At 39.8% G+C, this 15,520-nt stretch overlaps 2 protein-coding genes and 1 long non-coding RNA gene across 3 annotated transcripts in view; 2 read left to right on the plus strand and 1 right to left on the minus strand.

Annotated features, from left to right (window-relative positions):
• The window catches only part of LOC104957746 (uncharacterized), an 11,017-nt gene extending 70 nt beyond the window's left edge, over positions 1-10,947 (minus strand). The window contains exons 1-2 of the long non-coding RNA XR_799695.1: positions 10,877-10,947; positions 5,725-5,732 (exon numbers count right to left, since the gene is read on the minus strand). This is a non-coding gene — a long non-coding RNA (uncharacterized lncRNA). The remainder of the gene's footprint in view (positions 1-5,724; positions 5,733-10,876) is intronic.
• LOC104957753 (BMP/retinoic acid-inducible neural-specific protein 3-like) overlaps positions 1-15,520 on the plus strand; it is an 81,931-nt gene that overhangs the window by 3,441 nt on the left and 62,970 nt on the right. The gene's annotated exons all lie outside the window — the stretch shown is intronic.
• On the plus strand, positions 10,877-11,361 carry LOC104957745 (choline-phosphate cytidylyltransferase A-like). Its single transcript, XM_010785399.1, has 2 exons — positions 10,877-11,021; positions 11,113-11,361. Exons 1-2 carry the CDS (start codon positions 10,881-10,883, stop codon positions 11,335-11,337), a joined length of 366 nt encoding a protein of 121 aa, XP_010783701.1. The 5' UTR covers positions 10,877-10,880; the 3' UTR covers positions 11,338-11,361.

Here is a 15,520-nt window from a genome sequence, read left to right on the forward strand (position 1 = left end):
CTCTACTAATCTACTCTACGGTTTGGAGGTTTTCTGAAACGTCCTGTTTCTTAAGCGCAAGAGTGAGAACCACATTAAACAACATCCTGCTTCTATGTCAACACACACACACACACACACACACACACACACACACACACACACACACACACACACACACACACACACACACACACACACACACACACACACACACAACCTCTCAAATATACTTTAATCTGTGCACACACACACAGACGCATTCACGAAAAAGAAAAGGTCCACTGAGGGATTTCATGCACACACACACTTGAACACACACTCTGTCACCACCTCCATCCACCACCCTGCCAAGACTCTCACCTCCTGTGTGTAGCAGTTGGCCGGGATGACCCTTTACTTTACGCTGCAGTAGTTTATATGTCTGTTCTGCCTGACTGAATCTCGGTCTCATGGGGAATGGGTTATCTTACCAGGCTGTAGATGGACCATGTCTGGCAACACTGACCTCAACCTCACCCCTCTAACAACTACACCCTGGAAAAAAAGTACACAAGTGAAGCTGAAGTGGTAATCGAAATGCATAACCTAATCAATCTGATGATGGTTATTGGTGGAACAAGAAGCCTCTGATGGACATTCAATCACACTGCTAAAATAATTATGGGTAATATTCTTAGCCTTAATAACCTTATTAATTTTGCAACACTTGGTGTGCAGTGAGATTTGCAACAATGCATCCATTGCTATAGTCCTACCTATAGCTTTTGTATATACTTTGTGGCAAACAAGAAGAAGTTTCAGTATAAGCATCTTGTTTAAAACTGATTACATTCAGAAGGGGCCATCTTTGTTCCTTGAAAGTTGTATATTTGTGTAATACATGGTTGTCATACAAGTATTAAAGACCCCACTGTCAGAACATTTTATTAATTGGCACAAAGGTCAGTAGAGACAAACACACAATGTGACATAAAATACACAGGGATAGACCAAAAATAAGGCATGTTTTTATTTATTTTCAATTGGATATAACAAAACTAAACTAAAAATTGATATAAAAAAGATTGTTATACATATTGCCAATTAGTTTGTGTTACAAAGATTTGTAATATAGCGCACAGTGTTTGTATGATTGTGACTGATAAAGCTACATGAGTATCTGTTTCGCAGGGCTCTAGTACTAAAACAATTATTATGGTTATTGTCAATATTATTTCTTAAAAGAAAATTATCACCACTCAATGGGATAAATCTCAATTTAGACATGTTGGGGGGACCAGAGTGGGTTGCAGGATGGGCTGGAAAGCTGTGAGTAAGTCTATAAACAATTGTATAAACTATTTGAGTACAAACTATTGTACAGTAAGGAAGAGCCATTAGCATGGCATATTCAAAATATCTAATATGGTGATCCGGCAAATGAAATGTCTGTACTAACAGCATTTGATGTATGCTACAATATTAACAGGACTGCTTCCTATATTGACATTTGGAAGGAATCAATCACCCTGACTGGTTTCTCAGGCTCCTATCTGCATCCACATTTTGTTTTCAGTTTTCAATAGGCAAGGATAAAACTATGATTAGTGTAGACCATAGCATAACAAAGGTAACACTGTTGAACATGTGGTTCCACTGATGATATGATTAAAATTCCCTTTGAAGATGGCTTGTGAGCCACGCACACAGCTGCTGATGGTTGACACATATGCCGTGATGGAGCAGGAGGTGGTCAGTGAACACTACAAATCCAGTGAATATCGGGATCAGTGTAACACTCAATATTAATGGGAAAACATTTGCTTATTTGCTACATGACCATATTGGATATGGACAAGAGATCCCCATTCTCTACAGCGATTATGCTTCTGCGCCTTAAACAACATGTAAGATGCATAGTTTTTGCTGAGCTTCAAAGCTGAGTATCCGCTCTGTTTATCAGAAGGGAGAGCCTTACTGCCACTCCTGGCAAATACTAACCTTTAACCAAAACAAAAGACATACATGTGTCTAAATGGCTGTTTAAGAGGTGGCTTTAATTTGATTTGGTTACTTTATAATCTTGAGTTTTAGTCAACCTCTTTTACCTATACAGTATACTCACTAACTCCCTGTCATTCTCATTCTTGATCACACATTAACTAGTCAAAGTCAAAAGTCAAGTCAAAGTCAACTTTATTGTCAATCTTCCAGTTTGTGTACAGACAGAGAGATCAAAAATAACGTTTCCCACAATCCCGAATATAAAAACAAATGTATATAAAAATATAAAAATATGTGTGCAAATATGTATATATACACGGTCAAAGACACATGTTTACATGTGCACACATTAAGACCTAAATAAAAACACAAAAATCAATATATACAAAATAACAGTCACTTCAATATTTTGAGAATGTATATTAGTGTAAGATTGTCCATAGAATGTGCAGATTATCCATAAAGTGTGCAGATTGTCCATACAATGTGCAAATCATTAGTGCAAGATAACTTTAACTATAACAGTTGTTGCAAAAATGCAGCTGAACAAAGGATCAGCTTACTTTCAGGAAGAATGCTAATATTAAAGCTATGTTTACCTTATGGATCTATTCATTTTCACTGAATCATTAATCAATTATGTACTTGTATGTTTTAGCTTCACTTTCTAGAATGTTGTGTGTAGAGAGTCTTCTGAAGGTAGGGAAGGGCTCACCTTAAGTCTCTGCTGTATTGCATAATTGATTCTTGATTTTTGGATAAGAAATAATTATAAATAAAAAAAAGATCAGACAGAACATTTAGTTCAATTCAGATTATTTTTAGATGTCTTGATGAATGCCTAAACATTACTTTTTAAAGTAGCTCTGAATTACCATATTCTTTACATCCTAGTTTTCAAGGGTCACTTCCAAATCACAATTGGCTCACAGGGTCATTTCCCTTGAATTGTCAGAGTCAGCGTTTTCATGGTGGGGTGGCTAACTACCTTGTTCCCATTGTTCTTTTAGACCATGGAGAAAACTCATCATACTTCTGAAGCAATCTCCTGTGACATGTATCACTTCAGGTGTTAATAATTCAATAGCAGATACTACTTCTGCTGAACTGATGATCGCAACTACTTTTCAGATGTTTTTGGGTACAGGGCAGGCTTGTGGGCAAGCTGTCTAGTACGAAAAATAGTAAAATAACGTAAAGTCAAAAGATAATACACTCCCTTGCCAGCCATCCTTTCCCTTTCCCTTTTCGGAAAATCAGCAATGATCTGTAATCTGTTCTAAAAAGAAGTTAAAGGGAGGGCTCAGGGCAGACTTTCTAGTCATTTGTGTTTGTCCTTGAGACTGTACCTAATCCCAAGTTTGAGGTATCACACATTTCATTGATCCACTGCTTCAGAGTGAGCGCTTTTGTAAAGCCAAAGGCAATAGTGTTGTAGAAATGAATGTACTATGCCCTGCTCTTATAATAAGAGATGAGCATTATCAGCAGGGGATCTGACTTCAGTGTGACATCCAACAAAGTGCGAAAAACAGCTTGGTTTCTGAGCAACAGCTCTCGTTAAAACCTACATTTGGCCTAATGTCCTACTTGTATGTGTTATTTGATACTGATACTAATATATACTTATCAAACTTCCCAACCGCAGGCTGTAGTTTTCAGCCAAAAAGCTCTAATAAACCTTGTGCACTGTATTTTACATCCCCTATGCGTTACAGACATACAATGGATCTCATTCAAGAACAAGTTTATATTTACATCTTCCAACACTCACTTGTTTCCAGTATGGTTTTATTGTACAAGTGCTTTAAGTAAGATTCACCTTTTTTTTTGTATGCACAAACGTGCAGTTAAAACCAGTTTCAGTCTGATGAATACTAGTTATTTGTAACAAGGTCATATTTAATTAGCATAATTAACAACCCCTTTATTGCATTGTAGGAATACATTTCAAAACCCAGAGGGCCCTTTAGAATTAGAAAGGTTAATAGTAGAGCTTTCCACAAAGTATTTTACATAGTTAGATGCTAAAAAACATATTTCTATAAGCAGCTCAAGACTAATATAAGAGATCTTTAGATACATTACATTTAATTTGCTACCACTCTATGAATCCCATATATTGTCTTATATTATATAAGTTTATATGATATTGCCCTCCATTAAAGGCATAAGCTTTCATTCTAATTACCAATAGTGTAATGTACTTTGATTTTGTAATGGGATTGGAGAACCAAAGCAATGTCCAAGGGTAAACTCATCTTCTAATTCCAACCAATTATCCTGATGGGTTCCATTTAACCAGATTTGAGGGCTGTTATACTGGCAGCCAAATCAACAACAATTAGATCTTCAAGTTGTTTCTGGCTTTAGCACTAAATTAAATCTTTATGTATGTCCTTATTGAGTCATTAGTTATGGAATGACTATCTACGGGGAAGCTATTTTAAAACAGGAATCTCTGTGGGAAGGTACCATCAAATGTAACTGTTGAAAATGTGACTTTGGTTAGTATTTCCCAGTAATTCCTTAAATGTAAACCTCTCCTCGTAACAGGATAAACCACTCTTACTTCAGAGCCTTTTTGTGTTTGAGCCTCTTAACCGTTGATAAATGATAAAAGCAAAGAAGAAACGATATCAGTTATAAGACAGGAAAGGGTTACATCACTTCTCGGTGATATGTTAGACACTCTAAAGCAGTGGTTCCCAACCGGTGTGCCGCGGCACACTGGGGTGCCGTGAGCACTGTCCAAGTGTGCCGCAAAAAAACGTATTTTTATGTTCCACATTTTTTTCTCACTTAATAAACTTCACTTCATATACACTTTATTTTATTACATGTACAATGGAGTTCATAAGCTAATAAAACATATATTGCTCAGATTTAGAAATATTAAACAGCTTAAATTCTCATGATTTACGTCAGCCGTCATTGTTTACGGTGTGCAGAGCAGCTTTTTATCCTCGCGCCAAATAATTTCAAGATGGATCGTTACTTAGTGACAATAAATAAAGAAGCACCCCAGCCCTCAACAACACAGGCAGGGATGACAGAACATGATGGAACAGCAATGCAAAAGAAGTCTAAAATAACATTAATATCAGCCACAAGTTTAAAACACAGCAGAGCTCAGGATGAACTCGCAGAGCTATCTATGGACCGCTCCCTGAAACTGAAGCACGGGGAACTACGTCTGGATATATTTTGGCTGCTTGTGGGACACGAGTATCCATCCCTCTCAGAGAGTGCCATCAAGGTGCTTTTACAGTTTCCAACCTCCTACTTGTGCAGGCTGGCGTTTTCCTCACTCGCATATAGTCAAAAACAAGACCCGGACCCGGCTGTCAGTGGAGCAGGACCTCCGCGTTGCGCTGTCCACTATCCCCCCACGCATCAAACAAAAGCTCACAAAAGCAGGCACAAGTGTCGCACTAGCACAGTGTAACGGTCTGAGAAATGTTTATGTTTGGATGTTAATTTGTGTGCCTTTCTTATAAATGTATGATTTATGATTTTGTCAATCAGTATTATCTGGATAGCGAAATGCAGAATGTTTCATATTTGGGATGTGGTTGATGAGTCACATGACCACAGTCAGGTCAGAGGGCATTGTTTCATCCCTCCAATTCTATTAAGTTATTATTTAATCTAAGTGATCATAGGCCTGCCTCTTTTGAAATCCAAATGTAAAATAATAACTGTATTGATATGTATTCGTGTTTTTACACAGGTAGGCCTACTATTTTCAGCCAAAACAAAAGAGCCTACTTAGTAGGCCTGTTTATAATATTGAATTCATCATAGAAATGGTGTTGACATTTTTAGTCTGGTTCTTGTTATTATGTGTGAATACATTATTTGTTCTATAAAATGTTCTATTCAATTAAATACACATTTGAAAACCAATTTATGGTGTATTTATGGTTTTTAGTTTAAGCTCTGAAGTGGTTTTTAAATCTACAAAAAGTTGGGGTGCCTTGGGGTCGAGAAATATTTTCAGGGGTGCCTTGGTAAAAAAAAGGTTGGGAACCACTGCTCTAAAGGCCCTGAAACACCGAGCCAATTTTGGCCGTCGATAGTTGTCTGGCCTGCCGCCCTACTCAGATGGGTGTGTCCCGCACCGTTGTGTCTTTTGGGCCGTCCCGACACCTTCCTCCGCTGATTCAAGGCTGTCGGCAAAAGATATCACTCTGATTGGCTGTTCAGCTTAGCGAATCAGTGCATGAGAAGCGAAACGGAAGTGAAGAAGGCACACACAGACGGCTATTTTCATTTTCCAGTACCGCACTAAACATGTTTTCGATTAGAAGTCATTATGTGGAACAGTCTGTGATGGACGAGAGTGAAAATGGAACGCACGCTATTTGTTTGTTTGTATATACACGCAGTCTGTCTTCCGGTTGCCTCTTTTTAATGACGAATACACACTACCGCCGCTTGCTGGTAAGGACAGTTAATGCCACTCACACATGCACAGTGCGTACGTGCTACTTGGCCGTCTGCTGAAGTCTTTGCGGTGTGTTCCAGTGCGACTTTTTGGCCAAGACGCAGGAGAAGCGAGGCGACACAACAATTGGGTCCGTCGGGACGTGTTCTTTGGTGTCAGTTTGGTGTGTTAGGGCCTTAAAGCTCAGTCCTGTACATTCTCCTGCCAAGTAAAAACAGTCTCCTTGTATTTTCTATTCCCGGATGCTTCAACACTCCACTGTTCTTACACTCTCTGATCCCTGATTGCATGACTGTATGTGTTGTGTACCTCTGGGACTTTGCCTGGGTGTATGTGTGTCAGTGCTTCTGTGTAATGAAGACCACTACGTTGGTGCCAACAGTGGCTACTTTAATGATTGTCAGAAATAGCCTAACTTTAGCCTTGACCCAGAGCCACGCTTTCAAGTGTATTATTTAAATGTTTTTGCCAGTTTTTTGCTGGAAAAATCAAACCTCTTTAGTTTTGCAGCTGTAGCATGTATGTGAATGTGTGTGTGTAAGTGTGGGTGGTGTGATGAACTATGAGTGCATCAACAACAAATCAAGTGTCTAGGGACAGTAAGTTGGGTAACAACGCACTGGAATGTGTGGGGTACACAAAATACATAAACAATTGCATTATTTAGAATAAGCAGCTTTTAGAATGCACACACCTAACCAAAGAAAGCAACCCTACTCTCACTACAATGCCCGATGTGGACATTGGGTTATTGGGGAAAAAGCTCAAGGCAAGTGGACTCAAATAAATTCATACTCAGTTAATATAGTATCTGTGCCCTACATGTATATAACATTTATCCCCAAATCTCTGATGAACATGTTGACTGATCCAGACAGAAGGTTTACTGGGACCTGCAGTGATTTGCTTTCTGTATGTGTTGAAATGAAAATAATCAACTCCCTTTGTGCCAAGAAATCTCATCTACAGTTTTCCCTTGTTCTCTTTGACTCAATTGCTGAATAAGATTTTTTTTTAAAACAATAATATATCTCTGAACAATTTGTTTTTTGTTTACAACAGATGTAAGCTTCTTCTATCCGCTGAAACTATTTCATTATTGAGCCATTCCATGCTTAATTTTTGCCCAAAATGAAAAACCTTTTTCTTCTTTTTTTATATCAAATATATTAAATAATGAGCAAAAGCGCTAAACTGTAAAAGGCTTCCACCCACTGCCCTACACTGTATGGATGTGACAGCTACCAGGAAAGTTGGGTTTAAAATTGTATTTATTATTATGAATGTAAATTATACAACACAATGCTATTAATATGATGGAGAATCGTATTTTTGACAGATTATGTCAAGACTGAATTAATGTAATTTAAGATATCCAACCGGTGTTCTCATTTTTCAGTCCTAAGCATTATCAGCTTTTAGAACAGTCTCTGTGCAGAGTGTTGTCCATACTGTATGTGTGTGATTGCTGCTGATTCAGCTCCCTTAGGAACCATTGGAAACCCTTTTAAAACTTGATTTTCTGTCTTCTCATGTTTCCTGTTGCAAGCATATTGTGTGTATGCAAATTAGTTTATTGGAGTTTAATGTAAGGTGAAAGAGGTTCAGGAGGTGAGGAATGAGAAGGTCTGAGTGGTGTGATTGAATATGGTTGCAAGGTGAGGAACAAAGGATTAAATAGGGATTGACGGTAGGCATAAGCCAGGAAATGTGGTGGTGAAAAAACCAAAGGAGTGTGACTCTCGGTAGGTACAACTTCACAATTTAGTCCCTTGCTTCGTCGACCCCCTGCAGTTTCTGTAATAAGAGAGAAAGAGGTAAGCGAGCAGAAAGCTTATTTTGGGAGTGGGAAACGAACTGAGAGAAATGGGAGAGAAAGTGTTGTACTCTAGATAGCACATAAAATTGGATCAGTTAAAGCTTTGTTCTTGATATTCAGTTCAGTTCTTAACCTAATACCTTGCCTCACACAAAAGTTGTTCACTCCCCATACAGTATGAACCTCTCTAACGTCATTGTCAAGCAATGCTGTATAGTTTGTGTTACTTTTCGGTAAAAATACTGAGTAATCTTTCCGTATGGTTAGTGTAATTAAACCTCCATTTGTGTATTATGTATTCTACTAGTCTTATTATGGTCCTGTTAGGTCATCATCATTTAACATTCAAGAATCCCAGCAAGTGACCTGGTTGAGTGGAACATATTTAGTGAATAGTGTTTTGAGCTCTCTACCTCTGTTGAACACAAATGTTCTCTGCAACAGTTAATCAAGTTATGTTTAGTAAGGCCACATATTTTGTAGAAGACTCAGAGATTCAAAGAAACCAACCATTCTGCCAGTAAAGAACATTCGTCTCTGGGCATGGCACCTATATAATGTTTATGATTAGGAAAGGAAGGACTATTGTAAGGGGTAAGGGCTAGGGTCGGGGTGAGTGATTAAGGCACGGATAAGGCTAAGAAACTAAAAACTTAGGTTATGCAAGGTTAGGGAAACACTGATAAAGGGTGAATTCTATTTCTAAGTATGTGACTGTTTGCTCTATGCCCACCCAAGACCCCTACTTTCCACTTTGCTAAATGCATAGGGGCAAACTACTTCCTGTATTAGTAGTGAATGCTGCACATGAAGGTTTAAGGTGTTAAAGTATCTAATATAGACATTATCCCAGGTGTATAGGCTGATAAAAAGCCCCGCCGCAGATATCAAGTTAAAACAATTGTTGTTCCCCCTTGTGCTAAAACCCACTTTGTACATCCGTTATAACTTGATCTCCCTCTGTATCGGTGGCTAGAAAACGTTTTAGTTCTCCATTGAGAGCCTTTTGAGTACTCTCTGGTCTCCAACACAGCCCAATGATGCTTGAGAGTAGAGGCATTCACTTAAATGTAGCAGCACGGATTCTACCCTCAAAGGACTTTAGCAACAACCTCCACCGTTTGATACTTAGGCTGTAACCTTGTCCCCTATTCCCTCCCTATTCTATGTCCGCATTCTCTTGGAATGTACTTTCATAGCATCTGTCCTCTCATTTAAACGCTAGCTTTATAGGTTAGAATCCTTGAAACTTTCCATTTCCCAAGAAGTATTTCAGTATATTTCCAAAAGTATATCTAGCCTGAGAAGGCCCTTTCATACAGAGTTGTTCAAGGCTTCAGATAGCCCTTGTACATTTAGAATGTACTTATCACCATATCCTCTGTGTATGTTTAAAACCAAATCACAGTCAGTCAAGGAAAGGTTATCTCTGTGCCGCACTCTGCGTGAGGACAACTCTCAATAATGACCATAACAGAATCCCCTGAATGCAAAGCCTTTCCCACTAAACGTAACCAGCCTAAAAACCTATTAGAAAGTATGTAAACATGCAGTTTGTGCCAGAGATGGAGTACTCGAGTCCTGGACTCGACTCGGACTCGCGCACTGATTGACGCCACTCGGACTTGGACTCGTGGATTCTCGCGCACGATGGTCTAGAGATGTCCAGAGACACACCCCGCATCGTACTGTATGCTTTCACACATTCTGCTTCCACATTGGAAAAGAGCAGTGAAAAATGCTCGTTATGTGGAAACAATATTGAAGAGAAGGCTCCGTAACACATTACTCTAAGGATCAAGTTCAGACATATAGGCTGTCTTGAACACTATCATCAGAGTAACGTGATCTAATCAATAAATAAAGATTCAGCCAATAACACGAAAGCACATGGCTACTTAACATGCANNTATATTATCTAATTTAGATAAATAAATATTTACGTAATACATATATGTCGGGAAACTCACGTTGGAATTACGGATTACACCGTGCGGCTACTTGTAACCTCAAACGCTATGGGGGACGGATATGACGCAAATGACATACACAGACTTTGCGTACCTAATTACAAAGCATTATGTCGTATTGTCACAACCAGTGATATGGTTGACTGGAATGTATTGGACGGATATTATATAGCTACGACCTTATTAGTCCTTTATTATCTACTCTCTTTGTTCCCTGAAGTTAAGTTAAAAAGCAGTTACGGTCCCGTTCACCTCTTTTCACGTTTTCTTCGGTTTCTTGGTGTCGTTGTACTTAATAACGTGGTATCAACACATATGATATATAAGAACAATTATATTACATTATTGCCTCTGCATTGAATTATTATCAGGTAGGGTAATAACTTCATAATGAGCTACGTATGAAAGCAGAAGTCTAGGGCAAATGATTGCACGTCTCTTCAGTGCGCATGTCACAAAATGAGATGCATTGTGGGACATGTAGTTTATGGACAACGTGCTTCTGTAAAGCGGCATGTAACCGTATAATAAACGTATTATATCCTTTGCACGCTCTTGCTGGCCCCATAGGTCCTTGAGTTTGACACCCTTGATATAAGGGGAAGGCTTCCTACATCTCCATCTGGTGAGTGCTGACCTTCTCCTTCTCCCCCGCTCCCCTCCCCCCTCCACAGGGATGTTCGCTCCCACCCAGCGGACAGAGGGCATCTCCACCTCTGACATCATCACACGCATAGTGCGAGACTACGACGTGTACGTGAGACGCAACCTACAGCGAGGATACACGGCGAAGGAGCTCAACGTCAGCTTCATCAACGTACGACAGCTAGCTCCTGTTCAGCCATTTCTAATAAGTCATTAGCATCTTTCTTTTTTGATCTAACCTTTGCTGTCCCACCCATCATCAGGAGAAGAAGTACCACCTGCAGGAGCGCGTGGACAAAGTGAAGAGGAAGGTGCGTGACGTGGAGGAGAAGAGCAAAGAGTTTGTCCAGAAGGTGGAGGAGAAGAGCATCGACCTGATCCAGAAGTGGGAGGAGAAATCCAGAGAATTCATCGGCAACTTCCTGCAGATGTTCGGCCCCGAGGGCGCTCTGGTGAGGATGTTGGTTCAGTCTCTAATCGTTGTTTAACCAGGCAGCAACACATCCTTCTTCACACCGTCACACTGGTCACTGCTGCTCTGCCTGGGACATCTAGTAGAAATGTAATGACAGTCACCTCGGTTAGACACATGTAATAACATACCAAAGAGCACCTCATCCTACTATTTAATAATAGCAAATACACATTTCAGAAAGCATTCATTATTTCAGTAAATGTATTGGACTTATTTTCATTTACTGGCATACACATGTCCATAACCTTAAAAGCTTTGGTATGCTTACAGAACCTGCTAATGAGCTATTCAGACTTGTGTTACATCATACACTTCAATTCGATTAAATTGAATGCCACTAACACAACATTTAAGAAGGGTTGGTTCACTCCAATTGTATTCCTACATTCAAATAGTTAGCACTATGATTCATTTTGTACAATTGCAAACAGGAAAGCCCAAAAGCCCATTCAACAGTTAGAAACAAGTCAGACAAGACTCGACTTGTTCATTGACGCTCAGACTTGGACTTGGACTCGGACTCGAGCAAGTTTTCTCTGGGGTCTGATGTCCTCTATCCTGGCGTGTGCACCTGGGAAGCGAGTTCACGTACTGGGCCCCGCTATTCCAGTCTAAACATGTCTAGGACACACCCCGCATCATGCTGTATGCTTTCACACATTCTGCTTCCACATTGGAAAAGAGCAGCGCAAAATGCTCATTATGTGGAAACAATATTGAAGAGAAGGCTCCGTAACACATTACTCTAAGGATCGAGTTCAGACATATAGGCTGTCTTGAACACTATCATCAGAGTAACATGATCTAATCAATAAATAAAGATTCAGCCATAAAGCACATGGCTACTTAACATGCAGAATGACTTCATTTTGCATGCTCAGTAGCCATGTGCTTTCTCGGGCTTGATTTAACCGGTAAAAGTTCCTTCAAAATAAGAGTCCCGATCTTATTACTATCAAAATAAAAGTGCAAAACTAAAACTTTACCATAAGAAAATATTGGCATACAAATATAATCACTTCTCTAAAAGAAAAAAAAACTAATTTTAAATATAGTTAGACATATTAAAGGTCATTTACAATAATAATAATTATAATAATATTACTAATAAGCTTTATATTTGTATAGCAACTATTACAAGAATTGTAGCCAAACTCGCTTCACAGCAGTTCAATAGACATATTAGTATAACATGACAGGATGAAAGCAATGTAGAGGAGCAGCTACATTTCAACACATATATCCACGAAGATTAATACATGAAGACTTGTAACTCTGACTTGACTTGGACTCTTCTTAGGTGACTCGGACTTGGACTCCGACTCGAACACAGGTAATGATGACCCGGACTCGAACACAGGTAATGATGACTCGGACTCGACTCGGACACTCCTTGGGTGACTCGGACTTGGACTCAGACTTGACTACGACTCTCCCTTGTTGACTCGGACTCGGACTCGAAGAGTGTTGACTCAAGAGTGGTGACTCGAGAGTGACTTGGACTCGTGAATTGGTGACTTGACTACAACACTGGTTTGTGCACAGTCATGTTCATTCCAGTAAGCAAAATTCCAAACTGTACCAGTCCGTTGATGGTCCCATTGAAGGAATGGTTCATCAAAAGATATTTCTGAGAGCCAATATTGACTTGCACCTAATATATCTCACAGTCAAGGCAGTTTCTTAATGTATTACCTCGGAAGGTGGTAAAAAAAGGCTCGGGGCTTAACAGGTTAAAATGCCATCTCAAAAATTGATCCTCAGGACTCATTTTTAAATGAGAAGGACCTCCTTCTGATAGCTGCTTGGTGGCCTTTTCAGAGGGACTCCAGGAACACCTCTAACAGATCATCCCCCACAGCACCACAATCATGCCTTCAGAACTCTTTTGGAATTCCATCAATAGTGGTATCAGGGCCTGGGGATAGATGCTGTATGACTCTTGTGAGCTCCTGCAGGGTAAGAAGTATGTTAAGTGCCTCTCTCTGCTCAGGCCAAACTCTAGGTAGTCGGTGAAACAAATTCTCACACCACCTGTCACTACATAACACAGCATATCGTTCGCTAGCCACATTCCTTTGCATTTTCTGACTTCAACGTACCAAACTGTGGCCTCAAATGTAGAGGTTTTTTTTTTAAAGAAATGGATAGTTATAGGGATGTAAATGGAGAGAGCAAGATGTAACTTTATACTTTAAAAATGTATGTTGGGCTATGGGGGCATTTTACTTTGCCTAATAGTCTCAAGGTGTTATCTTTTCCAAAACTTACTAGTCTGCATTTTACATGTAGTTATTGCAAGAGAGTCCAAAAAAAATGGCAACCCTTCTGGAGAAAATGTGTATTTCATTCTCTTAGATAATACTGCAGATTATTCAAGTTAAAGCCAGTTGGAAAAAAGAAAACGACAGGCAAGCAAAGAGATACGCATAAAGAAACACAAAATGAGTGTGTGATGCAGCTTCATCTGTACTGTACTGTATATTGAAGCACAATCGCCAAAGCCTGAGGTTTTGAGAGCAGTGGCTTACTCCAAGAGTAGCAAAATCATCTCCTCTACTGCAGAGAGTGCATTCAACTGAAGCAGAGCAGACACACAAACTCAGACATACACTGATATGGACTGGGTATTGATAATGAGCGAGGCTTAAGAGCTTCAAATTGGTAAAATGGTAAGTGTGGGCTCTTCTGCAGATTTAGTGATAGAAAGAGACCTTGTGTCTTTTATTTTTGGTCCCGTGGGTCTGTTATTTTTGGTCTACTGGTGTAATCAAATGTGCTGGCAGGATGGAAGAGAGCCTTATGGGTAATGACCCAAAAGCCCCCATCAGAAAATACACAGACAGTTCCTACAATTCCTGGCAGGGACAGAAAAAAGCTGCCTGACAAAAAAAACAATGACTTGTTTACAAAAACACAAATCGTAAACAATTAGTTAGGACATGGCATTTCAGCCATAAATTAAGGACTACATGTGTACACAAGTGGAGGCGTGTGGCACAGTGGATAGAGCCTTGGTGTTGGGATCAGGGGGTCACAGGTTCAAACCCCACTGCAGTCAGCATGTCGTTGTGTCCCTGGGCAAGACACTTCACCCCAAAATTGCTCCTGTGGGGATTGCCCACAGCATTGAGTATGTAAGTCGCTTTGGATAAAAGCGTCTAATAAGTAACATGTAATGTAATTTGTATCATCATAGAGCAAATTGAGGACTGTAATTTTGTGTGACAAGTGTCTCTATATTATCTCCTTATCCCCTCACCTACCAGCCCACCTGTTCCCCATTCCCTGTTCATCTCCCCTACATCTTTGCCAGCACTCTTTCCCTTAGTGATTCAATTGTTATCAGCGGATGAAATCAGTGATTTTTGATACCATTCTAATGCATTAGATGGGCCAAAATGCAGTTAGTAAGTTGTGAAAGTGAAACCTAAAAAATCTAAATGTTGTAACTAGGGCTGTCAAACGATTACAATTTTTAATCAGATTAATCACAGCTTAAAAATTAATTAATGATGATTAATCGCCATTCGAACTATGTCCAAAATATGCCATTTCTTTATGCATTGTTGTGGGAATGGAAAGATAAATGAAAGAAGGCGGATATATCCATTTCACATACAGTATGTATGTTTATTATAACATTTTTCTGTGTGTCAAAATGAAAGACAGCCCACACACCTATCAATCATCAAACCGTGGGGTCTTAATTCATTACGTGTTGATTTCTATCAACGGGGGAGTACTTCAGGAAAGTCGACGGAGGGGGCTAGTGGAGTACTTCGTGACCACAGAGTGTGAACGTTGTGATCAGCTGTTTTAGCGCAGTTCTCCAGTGAAGGGGAGGGGTCTTGTTGGGTTCAGAATTCCAGAAAAGACAGACAACTTCTAAGAACACCACATACCACACACCACCACCTCACACACCCAAACAAACAACACACCACCACAACCACCCCCCAACAGACCCACGACCTCAAAGCGCGAACTGTCCGCTCAGAACCCTAGTATTCTCAGTCTCCATCGCCGTCTGGGTACACCTACTTCTCTCCTACCAAAGATACGCACATCCAAAACGTACCGAGAACTACGGCCTCAAAACACCATTCTCTCGTCGACAACGCGGGCCACTACGCGAGTTTCTCACACTCCTCAGGAACGGTTCATTATATCATATAAAACGAGAGAAATGTTAT

Source organism: Notothenia coriiceps, unplaced genomic scaffold, assembly GCF_000735185.1.
Source record: "Notothenia coriiceps isolate Sejong01 unplaced genomic scaffold, NC01 NC01_scaffold00027656, whole genome shotgun sequence".
Classification (NCBI taxonomy): Eukaryota; Metazoa; Chordata; class Actinopteri; order Perciformes; family Nototheniidae; genus Notothenia; species Notothenia coriiceps.